Source organism: Chiloscyllium plagiosum, unplaced genomic scaffold (assembly GCF_037043375.1).
Source record: "Chiloscyllium plagiosum isolate Xiang-an unplaced genomic scaffold, Cpla_swu_hap1 HiC_scaffold_17, whole genome shotgun sequence".
Taxonomy (NCBI): Eukaryota; Metazoa; Chordata; class Chondrichthyes; order Orectolobiformes; family Hemiscylliidae; genus Chiloscyllium; species Chiloscyllium plagiosum.
The window spans coordinates 1,008,559-1,023,508 of record NW_028270155.1 but is presented as its reverse complement, the minus strand read 5'-3'; the positions used below and the strand labels follow the sequence as shown (position 1 = coordinate 1,023,508).

Genomic DNA, 14,950 nt, shown 5'->3' with positions numbered 1-14,950 from the left:
GGCAGTGCCAAAAAAACAGTGCTTGGCCCCTACCTATTCACGATATATGTAAAGGACCTGGATAAGAGAACCAAATGCCACATTTCCAAGTTTGCTCGTGATGTAAAATTGGGCAGGATTGAGAGGTGGGAGGAGAATGCAAAGAGGAGTAAGAGTGCTTTAGACAAGTTCAGTGAGTGGGTAAACACATAGCAGATGCTGATGGTCATGCCAAGTTTCTGAAGTTTCCTGTTCTTGGTCTGCATGTAGGTAGTGTAGTTTCATTGTCTTATCTGCATGGCAGTATCTCATAGCTGAGTGCGAGCTGGGAATATGGACTCTATCTTGGTGTCAAGGTCGTGATGCCTGTTGTAAAGCTGGTGTACGAAATAGTTGAGAAGTGTGTGAGAGATGCGAAGTCAGAGTCTCTCTCAGCGTAATCTGTGTTGTAGGTTGGCTTGAGTGGGTTTGTGATCTATAGTCTTTTCATGACTATACATCTAATACTAGTCTTCAAACACCTGCCTAACCTCAAACAGGCCATCATTTGTAGCAAACTATCCAGCCTTCAGGAGAACGGCAACCACGATACCACACATCACTGCCACAGCAACTTCTGCAAGACATGTCAGATCATCGACATGGATACTACCATCGCATGTGGGAACAGCACCCACCAGATACACGGTACATACTCATGTGATTCGGCTAATGTTGTCCAGCTCATACGCTGCAGGAAAGGATGCCCCAAGGAATGGTATATCGGTGAGACCATGCAGACACTAAGACAACGTATAAACTGACAATGCACAACAATTACCAGGCATCTCTCCTAGTCAGGGAACAATTCAGCGATCAAGGACATTCAGTCTCCGATCTTCGGGTAAGCGTCCTCCAAGGTGGCCTTCCAGATGCCCAACAACGCAGAACTGCTGAGCAGAAACTGATAGTCAAATTCTGCACAAATGAGGACAGCCTCAATTCTGACTTTGGGTTCATGTCGCACTACATGTAATTCCACCATACCATTCTGTGTTTGTAAAAGTTTCCTTATTGTTCTGTTTTTACATCATTATCTTGATTACTTGTGATTATCTAACTTATTAGTTTGTAGTTTTTGATTACTTCCTACTTGGTCAGATCCTCGCCTGCAACTCATGTTATTCCAGCCATTTGTTTGGTCTCTAATGCCATCTTACTTCTGTTTACTTGTAATTATAACTTTGCTGTAATTATTCAGTTCATATGTCATTCTTTCACTTGTTAGTCAGCTGTTGACACTTTACTCACACCGTTTATATTAATCTATTGTCACTCTTGATTACTGGCAAAGTTAAAAATCACACAACACCAGGTTATAGTCCAACAGGTTTAATTGGAAGCACTAGTATTCGGAGTGCTGCTCCTTTATCAGGTGGTTGTGGAGTACACGATTCTAAGACACAGAATTTATAGCAAAAGTTTACAGTGTGATGTAACTGAAATTATACATTGAAAAATACCTGGATTGTTTGTTAAATCTCTCATCTGTTAGAATGACCATGTAAGTTTCACTTCTTTCATATGTAAATTGCAAAACTTTTTTTTCAAAGTTACTTTCTCAGATTAACTTTAACAATTGGTGTCAGCCCAGATAATGTATTGAAGGTGTTAGGCCCCTGTGTGCTGCTGTCTGTGCCTTAATGCTTAGACTGATTCTAATCTAAAAAATGAATTAACAGAATCTTACATGGATCCATACAGTTTTTGAGTGAAGCAAAATGTAACTGCAAGTACAAATTCACCCCACAAACGTATATGTGTGTGTGTGTGTGTGTGTGTGGGGGGGGGGGGGGGGGGGTGGTTGCGGTGGGGAGGTTGTGGGTGTCTGGGAGAGAGAGGATATGTGTGTGTGTGAGTGTAAAGGACTCTCAGTTTGTGAGAGGGTGCATGTGGGAGTGTGTGTCTGTAGGAGTGTGCCTGTGTGGGAGTGTCTATGAGTGTGTATAGTGCAATGAAGTCACCTGTAGTGTGACATGAACCCAAGGTCCCAGTTGTGCCATCCTTATGGGTACCGCACTTAGCTATCAGCCTCTGCTCGGCCACTTTTCGCTGCTGCCTGTCCCGAAGTCTGCCTTTGGAGGATGGTCACCCGAAGGTCTGCGGTCGAATGTCTTGGACCACTGAAGTGTTCTCCAACTAGGAGGGAACACACCTGTGTGTTGATTGTTGTGCGATGCCCATTCATCCGTTGCTGTAGCCTTTGCTCGATTTCACCAATGTACCATGCCTCAGGGCATCTTTGCCTGCAGCGTATGGGACAGACAATGTTGGCTGAGTACCTGCCATGTACATGGTGGGAGGTGTCCCCACTCCTAATGGAATCTGGGACACGTCTTGCAGAGTCTACCGTGACAGGGTTGCATGGAGTTGTCCTGAAAGCCGGGCAGTTTGCTATGAACAATGATCTGTTTGAGGTTTGGTTGTTGTTTAAAGGCAACCAGTGGAAGTGTGGGGAAGGTCTTGGCGAGGTGCTCATCCTCATTGATAATGTGTTGCAGACCATGAAGAACATGGCGTAGTTTTTCGGCTCCTGGGAAGTACTGGACAACGAAGGGTACCCTGTCGGTTGCAGCATGTGTCTGTCTCCTGAGGAGGTCATTACGGTTCCTTGCTGTGGCACATCGGAACTGGTAGTCGATGAGTTGAGCATTGTACTCCGTTCTTATGAGTACTTCCAGGTGCCCATCATGTTCCTCCTCATCTGAACAGATCCAGTGTACGCGTAGGGCTTGTCCATAGGGGATGTCTGTTTTAATATGTTTTGGGTGGAAGCTTGAGAAGTGTAGCATTGTGAGGTTATCCGTGGGTTTGCAGTAGAGTGAGGTGCTGAGGTGCCCATTCTTGGTGGAGATGCATGTGTCCAAGAATGAGACAGACAGTAGAGAGTATTCCATGCTGAGTTTGATAGTGGGATCGAACTCCGGGTTTGATCCTGGGACATTCGACCTCGGACCTTCGGGTGACCATCCTCCAAGGCAGACTTCGGGACAGGCAGCAGAAAAAGTGGCCGAGCAGAGGCTGATAGTGAAGTGCGGTACCCATAGGGATGGCCTCAACCGGGACCTTTGGTTCATCACACAGTACAGGTGACCTCATTGCACTATACAAACACACAGACACTCCCATACACACACAGGCACTCCTACACACAGACAGACACACTCACAGACTTACACCCCTTTACAATCACACATATACTGTAACAGACATCACAACTCCCCCCCCACCCCTAAACACATACACATATACGACTGTGAGGTGAATTTGTACTTGCAGAGTTACATTTTACTTCGCTCAAAAACTGCATGGATCCATGTAAGATTCTATTAATTCATTTTTTAGATTAGAATCAGTCTAAACATTATGGTACAGACAGCAGCACACAGGGGGCTAACACCTTCAATACATTATCTGGACTGACACCAATTGTTAAAGTTCACTAGAGAATGTAATTTTAAAAACAGTTTTGCAATTTACTTTTGAAAGAAGTGAAACTAACATGGTCATTCTAACAGATGAGAGACTTAAACAATCCAAGTATTTTTCAATGTATAATTTCAGTTACATCACACTGTAAACTTCTGCTATAAATTCTGTGTCTTAGAATCATGTACTCCATAACCACCTGAAGGAGCAGCGCTCCGAAAGTTAGTGTTTCCAATTAAACCTGCTGGACTATAACCTGGCGTTGTGTGATTTTTAACTTTGTACACACCAGTCCAACACCAGAATCTCCAAATCATGATTACCTATAAAGACTTGTTATTCAGACTGTCAACATTTGACTCAAACTATCACCTGACGAAGGAGCAGCACTCTGAAAGCTTATCACTTTAAATTAACCTGTTGGACTATAACTGCAGTGTGATTTCTGACTTTGTCCACCCTAGTTCAACACAGCATCTCCAGGTCATTCCTTTGACAGAGTGGCTTTACTTAATCCACATTTTATCCAAGTAACTGTTAATATTCCATGGAATTATTGTTTCTGACAAATATTCTGCATTGAGTTTAAATTGACTTATAGTCTGTAGTTTTGGAAAAGGGTCTAACGTGAATGGTAGAGTTTTGTTCAATTCTCTATGGCGTAGTAAAGAAAGAGAATTGAAAACTGAACGTGTGTCTCCACTATGTTATTTCATTACTTCCCTCAGATACATCTCATTTGGCTCTAAGGACTGTTTGGAATGGCCATTCTTTCACGAAGGGACAGACAGCATCATGTTTTTCCAGTTAAACAGTACTGTCGTCCTGAACGAGGGTCATTGGGCATAAATACTAACTGTTTTCGCTGCCAAGCCGCTGAGTAATGTCTAAATTTCAGCATTGGCAGTTCTTTGGCTGCGTTTGTTTCGTACTGCCTCCTTGCCTACATCCCCTTCGATGTTCTTAATCATCTGCACTACCTCTGTAGGTGCAGCATTGCATAAGGCATGGACCAGACACACTTCAGCTGCTCATGGCGACAACACCAGAAAAAGAGCGGGAACTACTCAGAGTTTGCGCAATGACTCACCTCATCGTACGGTTGCAATGATGTATGGCGCTACGGACGTGCGCGGCCACAGAGGCGACGACGTAATGGCGCCACGGGCGTGCGCGGCCACGGAGGCGATGGCGTAATGGCGCCACGGGCGTCCGCGCTCACGGAGGTTATAACGTAATGACGCTACGGGCATGCGCGGTCCTGGAAGTGATAATGTAATGGGGTTACGGGCATGCGCGGTCCCGGAGGTGATGATGTAATGGCGCCACGGGTATGCGCTGACCTGGAGGTGATGATGTAATGGCGCTATGGGCATGCGCAGTCCCGTAGGTGATGATGTAATGGCGCCACGGGTATGCACGGACCTGGAAGTGATGATGTAATGGCATCACTTCCAGGTCCGTGCATACCCGTGGTATGGGCATGCGCATTCCCGGAGGTGATGATGTAATGGCGCCATGGATATGCACGCTTACGGTGGCGGTGATGTATTGCCGTTACAGGCGGGCGCGCTCCCCCAGGTCGACCGGTGATGGAGCAGAGGGCAGTAGCAACGGGCCCGGGACCGTCTACCTCCTCAACCACAGCCTGTGTTGAAGGTCGAGCCTCGGCCTCTGGACCGGGGAGGCCCCGGAACCTCCTGGACCTTCCCCCTGAGCTGCTGGTTGAGATTTTCTGCTTCCTCCCCGGGGTGAGCCTGCCCAGCTTGGCTGCCGCCTGCAAGAAATTTCATCAAATCCTCAACACGGACACCATCTGGAGAAGGCGCTGCCGCCTGGGTGAGGGTGAGGGGCGGGGGCGGGGGAGCTGCTGGGTTGGGAGGGGCCGATCAGTCGGGCCCAGGCGGGGGGTATGTGGGGCAGGTTGGTCACTAGCGGGGGAGGCACACTATGTTGTAGGGGGTTGTGAAGAGCTCAGGTTGGGATGGTGACAGAAGTTGGGGATGGGCTGGGGAAACCTGCGGTGATAAGTGAGAAAACAAGTGGATACCTTTAGACAATTTTGACACATCTGAGTAAATGGTTTCTATCGTAGAATATGGAGTTTCAGAAAACCAGCGGCGTTTGGAGATGGTAGGAATCGCCTGTCGTGATTTGTACATCAAACGTAAGTAGCATTATCTTTTCTTAAACATTGATTTCTCTGCAAATTTCTCACAGTTTGGAGCTGCCTCTTTGATTTGTTCAGAGATGTCTTATATGGGGATTTCCCAGTTGAGGAGCAGGGTTGAACTGACGAGGAGGCTGGGAGGCTGCTGCTGCTCCTGGATGAGGGCACTGATATGGAGCTATTGGGCATTGAGCTTGTACCCTTTTTATTGGTTGGAACATGCAATTTCCCAGAGATGAGACAATGTTCCAGCTATAGTTCCTGTAAACTGAATCCTCCAGATTGGCTGTAACATAGGAAGCCATGGGTTGGCTCAGTGGTTAGCACTGCTGCCTCACAGCACCAGGGACTAGGTTTGATTCCAGCCTCTGGCAACGGTCTGTGTGGAGTTTGCACATTCTACCTGTGGGTTTCTGCCAGGTGCTCCAATTTCTTCTCGCAGACCAAAGATGTGCAGGTCAGGTGAATTGGCCATGCTAAATTGCCCATAGTGTTTGTTGCTTTAGTCAGAGGGAAATGGGTCTGGCTGGGTTTCTGTTCAGAGGGTCGGTATGGGCTTGTTGGGCCAAAGGGCCTGTTTCCACACTGTAGGGAATCTAAAAAAAACTTTTTTAAAAAAAGAGCCCTGATGAAATTACAATGGGTATAACCAAGACCCTCTTTACAAAAGAGGATGCTGTCCAGGTCACACTGACAGAGGAAGAAACTGTGTCACTAGAGGCTTTCAAAATTAATACAGAAGTTTTGGGTAAACTGTTGGTACTTAATAAAAGAAAATTACTGCGTGTGCTGGAATCTGAAACCAAAAAAGAAAATGCTGGAAAATCTCAGCAGGTCTGGCAGCATCTGTAAGGAGAGAAAAGAGCTGACGTTTCGAGTCTAACTGACCCTTTGTCAAAGCTTTCTTTGCTTTGACAAAGGGTCAATTAGACCCGCAATGTCAGCTCTTTTCTCTCCTTACAGATGCTGCCAGACCTGCTGAGATTTTCCAGCATTTTCTCTGTTGGTACTTAAAACTGGCAAGGTATTGGGACCAGATGAAATTCATGGGGAATTATGGGGAAATTATGTTTCACTAAGTTTCTGGAGTTTTTTGAAGAGGTAACGGACTCAAGGATAATGCTGACAATACTTGCACACCTGAATTTCTAAAAGGCATTTGATACAGTGCTGCATTGAGGAAAGTTTTCACTCATGTATAAAAGGGCAGTAGTGATATTGATATACCAATTGGCTGAGTGATACAGTAATGTTTCATGGATAGTTTTCACCTGGGGATAGATATTTAGTGGCGTTCCTCAGAGGTCGGTATTGGGACTACTGCTTTTCTAGATAGGTTAGTGATTTGGATCTTGCTGCACAGGGGGCAATTTCAAAGTTTGCAGATGACGACATTGGAAGAATTGTAAATGTGAAGAGGACAATCTAGAATTCCAAAAGGTCATTGACAAGTTATGAAGTGGGCAAAAGTGAGGATTGTAGATGCTGGAGATCAGAGTCTAGATTAGAGTGGTGCTGGAAAAGCACAGTAGGTCAGGCAGCATCAAAGGAGCAGGAAAATCGACGTTTGGGGCAAAAACCCTACATTGGGAATGAGGCAGAGCGCCTCTGGGGTGGAGAGATAAATGGGAGGGGGGTGGGGCTGGGGAGAAGGTAGTCAACAGTACAATAGGTGGATGGAGGTGGGGATGAAGGTGATAGGTCAGAGAGGAGGGTGGAGCGGATAGGTGGAAGGAAGATTGGCAGGTAGGACAAGTCATGAGGATGGTGCTGAGCTGGCAGGTTGCTACTGGGGTGAGGTGGGGGAGGGAAATGAGGAAACTGGTGAAGTCCACATTGATGCTCAGGGGTAGAAGTGTTCCGAGGGGAAAGATGAAGTGTTCTTCCTCCAGGCGTCAGGTGGTGAGAGAGTGGCGGTGGAGGAGGCCCAGGACCTGCATGTCCTCGGCAGAGTGGGAGGGGGAGTTGAAATGTTGGGCCACAGGGTGGTGGAGTTGATTGGTGCGGGTGTCCCGGAGATGTTCCCTGAAGCACTCTGTGAGAAGACTTCCAGTCTCCCCAATGTAAAGGAGACCTCATTGGGAGCAATGGATACAATAAATGGCATTGGTGGGTGTGCAGGTGAAACTTTGATGGATTTAGAAGACTCCTTTGGGGCCTTGGATAGAGGTGAGGGGGGAGGTGCGGGCGCAGGTTTTGCAATTCCTGCGGTGGCAGTGGAAGGTGCCAGGACGGGAGGGTGGGTTGTTGGGGGTGTGGACCTGACCAGGTAGTCATGGAGGAAACGGTCTTTGCGGAAGGGGGTGGGGAGGGAAGTATATCCCTGGTGGTGGGGTCCATTTGAAGGTGGCGGAAATGGTTTATGCGGAGGTTGGTAGGGTGGAAGGTGAGGACCGGGGGTTTCTGTCCTTGTTGCGGGCGGAGGTGTGGGAAGTGGATGAGATATGTTGGAGGGTATCTTCAACCACGTGGGACGGGAAATTACGGTCTTTAAAGGAGTAGGCCATCTGGTGTGTAATGTAATGAACTGGTCCTCCTGGGAGCAGATATGGCAGAGGCTGAGGAATTGGGAATACGGGATAGCATTTTTGCAGGAGGTAGGATGGGAAGAGGTGTAATCCAGGTAGGTAGGTATGGGAGTCGGTGGGTTTGTAAAAAACAATGTCAGTGTTAAGTTCATCGTCATTGATGGAGATTGAGAGGTCCAGGAAGAGGAGGGAGGTGTCAAAGACGGTCCTGGTGAATTTAAGGTCAGGGTGGAATGTTTTGGTGAAGTTGATGAACTACTCAACCTTCTCGTGGGAGCACAAGGTGGCGCCGATGCAGTCATCAATGTAGCAGAGGCAGAGGTGGAGAGTGGTGTAACTGACTTTTGCCCGAAACGTTGATTTTCCTCCTGTCTGACAAGTGTTGAAGTGGGTCAGTGGGTAGCAGATGAGGTTCAGTGCAGAGAAGTGTGAGATGTTGTACTTTATCTTCATAAAATGAACATCAAAAGATAAAATCATGGATACAATTCCAAAGGGGATGCACAGATCATTGAATTTGGCAGGACAGGTGGACATGTCAACCTTCAGTCGAAGCAAAGTGCTCAGTTTTACCTTCATCTTTATTCCGCGCCCTGGAGGGAGAGAGAATGATCGCCCATGTGCACAGAGACAGGAGTTCACGGTCTACTCTGGAAGAACAGTTTCTTAATGAATTATATAGTCATTTTAGAGGGAGGAGTATCCAGATAAGTCAACATACATATTAATTGGGTAACCATTACAATCAGCGAGTGTCAATAGTAAAGATTAAGCCATCTGCTGTTACACAATAAATGTTCTTAATCTTAACTGGTCTCACATAATGAATACTTTTTACCTTGTTAAACTTACCTTACATACTGAATGCTTCCAATATCGTTAAATGACTCTACATAATAAATGCTTTTCCACCTCGTTAACCCAGTACCCTTGCCTCCAGCACCTCATTGTTAAATGCAAGTTCTTATCTGATCTGAGTCGTGCTCAGCTGAACCTCTTGTTTCATAAAACTCTGAGCTTAACTCTCTCCCTACCTGCTTATACCCTGTACACATTCTCAGAGAAGCAGCTTAAAAATGAGTATACGCTGTCCTTGGCTTTGTTAACAGAAACATAGAGTACAAGAGCAGAGTGCTGTTGAGCTTGTATAAGATACTTAGACCTCAGCTGAAATATTTGTCACATTTTGGGAAAGATTTGAATGCATTGGAAAGAGTATAGAAATGATTTACAAGAATGGTTTCAGGAGTGAGAAACTTGAATTATGAGGAGGGGTTGAAGACATTGGGACTGTTCTCCTTTGAGGAAAGGTAATTGTGAAGAAATTTGTTAAAGTTTTCAGAATCATGAGCTGGGTGGATAGAGAGAAGCTGTTCCTGCTCATAAAGAAACAACAACTAGATCGCGTGGATTTAAAGTAATGTACAAAAGAAGCAAGGGTGATGTCGGGAAAAACCTTTTTCACTCAGTGAGTTATTGGGTGTGGAATGCATTGCCTGTAAATGTACTGGAGGCAGGTTCAAGAAGCATTAGATGGTTATTTGGATAGAAATGTTGAGCAAGGGTATGGGAAAAAAAACAGGAGTTCGGCAGTAGGTAATGATGCTCGTTTGAAGAATTGGGACGAGCATGACAGGCCAAATAGCTTCTTTCTGCACAGTAACAATTGTGATTCAGTCAATAGGTATATTGTTGTCAAGTATCGGTGAAAAACAGGCAGGTTGAACACCAACAGACTGGACAAAACCAAAGAAGACAGAAGGACAGTTGCTGGAAAAAAACGAGTAAAATCTATTGCAATTGGTGATTGTTTTCAGAAATTATGGTTAAGGCAAATTGTTATGACAATACATGGAGCCTGACTCGGGTTCTGACCTCTTGCTGTACGTGTCCTAAGAAGCTTTACTTTCAGTTTAAGAGTTAAGGAGGCTTTCTCTCAGTTTAAAAAAAGTAGAAAAAGGTTTAACTTGTATCGAAAGGTGTGCTGTCCCTGTCCTTGGAGTGTTTGATGGGACAGTGTAGAGGAGTTCTGCTCTGTATTTAAGTCTGTGCCGTACCTGGAACTTTGTAAATCATAGCATCCTCTCCTGTCATGGTGAAAATTTCATAATATTACAAGTTAGTCAACAACTAATGAGGCCAAGATTTTCTGCAGGCCAAATGTCTTGTCTGATTGAACAAATCCTCCTGTACTGATCCACTCTGCTGTATACACAGGTTGGACTGAACTAAATAGATCAAACAGAGTAGCCAAAGCAAGAGTCATGTCCTATCTGTTTAGGTCAATCTTGAGATTTGTTTTCCTGAGATTCGTGGGATGTTAGATTGGCAGTAATTGCTAAACCTCAAACTCAGCACCGCCTTCCTAACCTGCAATCTTCTTCCTGACCTCTCCGCCCCCACCCCACTCCGGCCTATCACCCTCCCCTTGACCTCCCTCCACCTATCGCAATTCCAACGCCCCTCCCCCAAGTCCCTCCTCCCTACCTTTTATCTTAGCCTGCTGGACACACTTTCCTCATTCCTGAAGAAGGCCTTATGCCCGAAACGTCGATTCTCCTGTCCCTTGGATGCTGCCTGACCTGCTGCACTTTTCCAGCAACACATTTTCAGCTCATCCTTAATTGTCCTAGGGTAGGTAGTGGTAAGATGCTGCCTTAAACTACTGTAAGTCCTTCAAGTGCAGGGACACCCACAATGCTGTTGGGTAAGGCATTCTAGGATTTTGATCTAGCCATACTGAAGGAACGGCAATATATTTCCAAGTCAGGATTTGGAGGGGAACTTGCAGGTGGTGTTGGTGTTCCCATGTATCTACTGCTCTTGAGCTTCAGGTGATAGAATTTCTGGGTTTGTAAGGTGCTTTCAAAGGAGTCTTGGGGAATTGTTGCAGTAATCTTGTACTGTTGGCATTGTCATGCTGTAGAATGCCAAAGATGTGAATGGTGTAATTGAATAATCCTAAATGATCTTGACACGTAAAACTGAATTTGTCAGGTTGTTTGTTTTAAAATTGTCCTGAATACAAGGACTGTCAGTAGATTGAATGGGGATCTGGGAGCACTGTTGGAACACTTTCCAAGCCTGGTCTCACCTGTTTATTTAGGTATTAAGCCTCGCTTCAAATCAGGAAGATTTGTGAAGTTGCTTCCTGACAACGAAAACATGGAGCACCGTGATGTGTATACTCGCTGTACGTATGATGTTGATTTGATGTAATGACTGGAACATTGCATGATGAGAGTGAAGTGTCTGTCTCCTGTGCCTACTTTCTTCACTGCTGTGCTAGTAGGAGGCTTGAACTGGAAGACTGAAGTGGAGGAGAGAAATGTCAAGATTCTCCTGTCCCATAGGAATATCTGGTATGGTAACAAGATGTCAGAGTCCCCCAGATCAAGAATGTGCTGCATCTGTAGTCCTCACTTTCTCCAAGAGTCCCCCATGTGTCATTTAGTTGGCCATTTTCACATCATTTGAAATTATTGGACTGTATTGGAGCATCTCCAGCAGGTACACAGTTTCCCCAACAAGATCACTGGCTTTTAGTTGGAAGTGGGATGGGGTAACATGACGAATTTCCATCCCCACACCCTCCCAGATCAAGGAAAAACTGCTGAGACCATTTGCAAAGACCTGACAATCTGCACTACTGAGAGCTGCAGATTTGTCTGCATGTGTTTTTGGTGCATTCATTGAAGAAAAGTAAGTTTCAGTTCCTTCCTTGAAGTTTCAGGTCTTTTTGCCAATTTGTTTCATTGTAACCTGTTAAATTAAATGTTCTACTCCCTTGCACTGACAACCTGTACATTTACCTGTTAATACGCAGCATTATTTCTCTCTGAGTGCTGTCAGTCTAAGTTCAAATGCTGTTTATTGCTCTAGGAAAGGTAAAAGGCCAAAGAGTTCTGAACTGACTCAGTGAGATGGATATCAGCAGGGAGCTAACTCAGAATAAGGTTGGGAGTGGATTGAGCAGTGAAGAGGTGCAAGTTGGATATTGTGTTGTCCCAGATATTCACAGTTCTCCTCGATTCATTCATGGGACTTTGGTGCTATTGGCTAGGCCAGCATTCGTTGCCCATCTTTTGATGCCCTTGATTTCTCTTGGGACTGGTCCCAAAGGCTCTTTGTATCTGGTTTGAAGGAAAATGCAAAGTTGTAGGCTATACTCTATTGTAGCTGATTACTTGAGGTAAAAGATTTAGACTAAGGATCAAAACTGTTGGCTGGGTGAAAGTCAAATAATTATTGGAGAATAAAAGGTCGGGTGCAACATTTTCTCCGTTTTCTTTCTGTCCATCCTTTTTATTTCAATGCGTGACATTTAATTTTTTTGTGTGCCTGAGAACATTGATTTCTTGCCTGTATTGTAGTGCAATTTGTGAAATATTACCATACAATCTGATGGTTTAAGTTTCAACATTATTCCATAGTATCTGTTGATGTAAAGACAAATGACTCAAGAATGCTCGCATCATCGAGTAGAGACTACTCACTGTCAGGCATGTTGGCAGAATGGAATTTGGATGCATTACCATAGATTTTCTGTATGGTAGGGTAGCCAGACCTAGATGGTTAGTGGGATACTCAAAGTTCTGCTTCAAAAAAAGGTGGCATGGTGACCCAGTGGTTAGCACTGCTGCCTGGTTCGATTCCAGCCTTGGGTGGCTGTCTGCGTGGAGTTTGCACATTCACCCCATGTCTGTGTGGGTTTCCTCCGGGTGCACGATAGGTGCTAGAACATAGAACAATACAGCGCAGAACAGGCCCTTCGGCCCTCGATGTTGCGCCGACCTGTGAACTATTCTCAGTTCGTCCCCAACACTGTCCCAAAATCATCCATGTGCTTATCCAAGGATTGTTTAAATCTCCCTAATATGGCTGAGTTGACTACATTAGCAGGTATTGCATATCACACCCTTACCATTCTCTGACTAAAGAACCTGTCTCTGACATCTGTCTTAAATCTATCACCCCTCAATTTGTAGTTATGCCCCCTTGTACAAGCTGACGTCATCATTCGAGGAAAACGTCTTTCACTGTATTCCCTGTCTAATCCTCTGATCATCTTGTATGTCTCTATCAAATCCCCTCTTAGCCTTCTTCTTTCCAGTGAGAACAGACCCAAGTCTCTTGGCCTTTCTTCATAAGACCTTCCCTCCAGACCAGGCGACGTCCTGATAAATCTCCTCTGCACCTATTCCAATGCTCCCACATCCTTCCCAAAATATGGCGACCAGAACTATACACAATATTCCAAGTGTGGCCGCACTAGCGTTTTGTATAGTTGCAGCATAATATTGCAGTTCCGGAACTCAATCCCTCTACAAATGAACTCGGATTTCACCAGTTTCCTCATTTCCCCTCCCCCCCCCCCCCCCCCCCCCCCCACCTTGTCTCAGTCAAATCCATCGAATTCAGCACCGCCTTCCTAACCTGCAATCTTCTTCCTGACCTCTCCGCCCCCACCCCAGTCTGACCTATCACCCTCACCTTGACCTCTTTCCACCTATCACATGTCCGACGCCCCTCCTCCTAGTCCCTCCTCCCTACCTTTTATCTTCGCCTGCTGGAGAAACTTTCCTCATTCCTGAAAAAGGGCTTATGCCCGAAACGTCGATTCTCCTGTTCCTTGGATGCTGCCTGACCTGCTGCACTTTTCCAGCAACACATTTTCAGCTCTGATCTCCAGCATCTGCATTCCTCACTTTCTCCCTCTACAAATGAAACCTAACACACTATATGCTGCCTTAACAGCACGATCAACCTGGGTGGCAACTTTCAGGGATCTATACACATGGACTCCAAGATTCCTCTGCACATCCACGCTACCGAGAATCTTTCCATTGACTCAGTACTCTGCTTTCCTGTTATTCTTCCCAAAGTGCACCACCTCACATTTAGCTGCATCGAACTCCATTTGCCACCTCTCAGCCCAATTCTGCAGTTTATCTAAGTCCCCCGCAACCTGTAACATTCTTCCACACTGTCCACTACTCCACTGACTTTAGTGTCATCTGCAAATTTACTAACCCATCCACCTATACCTGCGTCTAAGTCATTTATAAAAATGACAAACAGCAGTGGTCCCAAAACAGATCCCTGTGGCACACCACTAGTAACCGGACTCCAGGCTGAATATTTTCCATCAACCACCGCTTGCTGCCTTCTTTCAGAAAGCCAGTTTCTAATCCAAATTGCTAAATCACCCTCAATTCCACGCCTCTGCATTTTCTCCAACAGCCTACCATGTGTAACCTTATCAAAGGCTTTACTGAAATCCATGTATAACACGTCAACTGCCCGACCCTCATCTACGGGCTTGGTCACCTTCTCAAAAAACTCAATGAGGTTTGTGAGACACAACCTGCCCTTGACGAAACCACGTTGACTATCTGAAATCAAATTATTGCTTGCTAGATGATTATAAATCTTATCTTTTATAATCCTTTCCAAAACCTTTCCTACAACAGAAGTAAGGCTCACTGGTCTATAATTACCTGGGTCACCTCTACTGCCCTTCTTGAACAAGGGCACAACATTTGCAATCCTCCAGTCCTCTGGTACCAAACCTGTAGACAATGCCGACTCATACATCAAAGCCAAAGGCTCTGCTATCTCCTTCCTAGCTTCCCAGAGAATCCTCGGATAAATCCCATCTGGCCCAGGGGCCTTGTTTACTTTCACTCCTTCTAGAATTGATAACATCTGTTCGGAACAAACTTTGATCCTTTCTAGTCTAATATCTCTGACCTCATTCTTCTCCTCTACATTACTCCCCTTTTCCTGAAAACCGATGAGAAAT

General features: G+C 45.4%; 1 protein-coding gene across 5 annotated transcripts in view; it reads left to right on the top strand.

The window, feature by feature from the left end:
• Positions 1-4,939: 4,939 nt before the first annotated feature.
• fbxo31 (F-box protein 31) overlaps positions 4,940-14,950 on the top strand; it is a 54,068-nt gene continuing 44,057 nt past the window's right edge. For 2 of the 5 annotated variants that reach the window (XM_087995643.1, XM_043706472.2), the window contains exons 1-3: positions 4,940-5,286; positions 5,543-5,614; positions 11,252-11,338. In XM_087995643.1, the coding sequence (XP_087851769.1) occupies positions 5,040-5,286; positions 5,543-5,614; positions 11,252-11,338 (406 nt within the window). In that variant the 5' untranslated portion in view covers positions 4,940-5,039. The remainder of the gene's footprint in view (positions 5,287-5,542; positions 5,615-11,251; positions 11,339-14,950) is intronic. The other 3 variants (XM_087995644.1, XM_043706473.2, XM_087995645.1) reach the window with 3 other exon arrangements.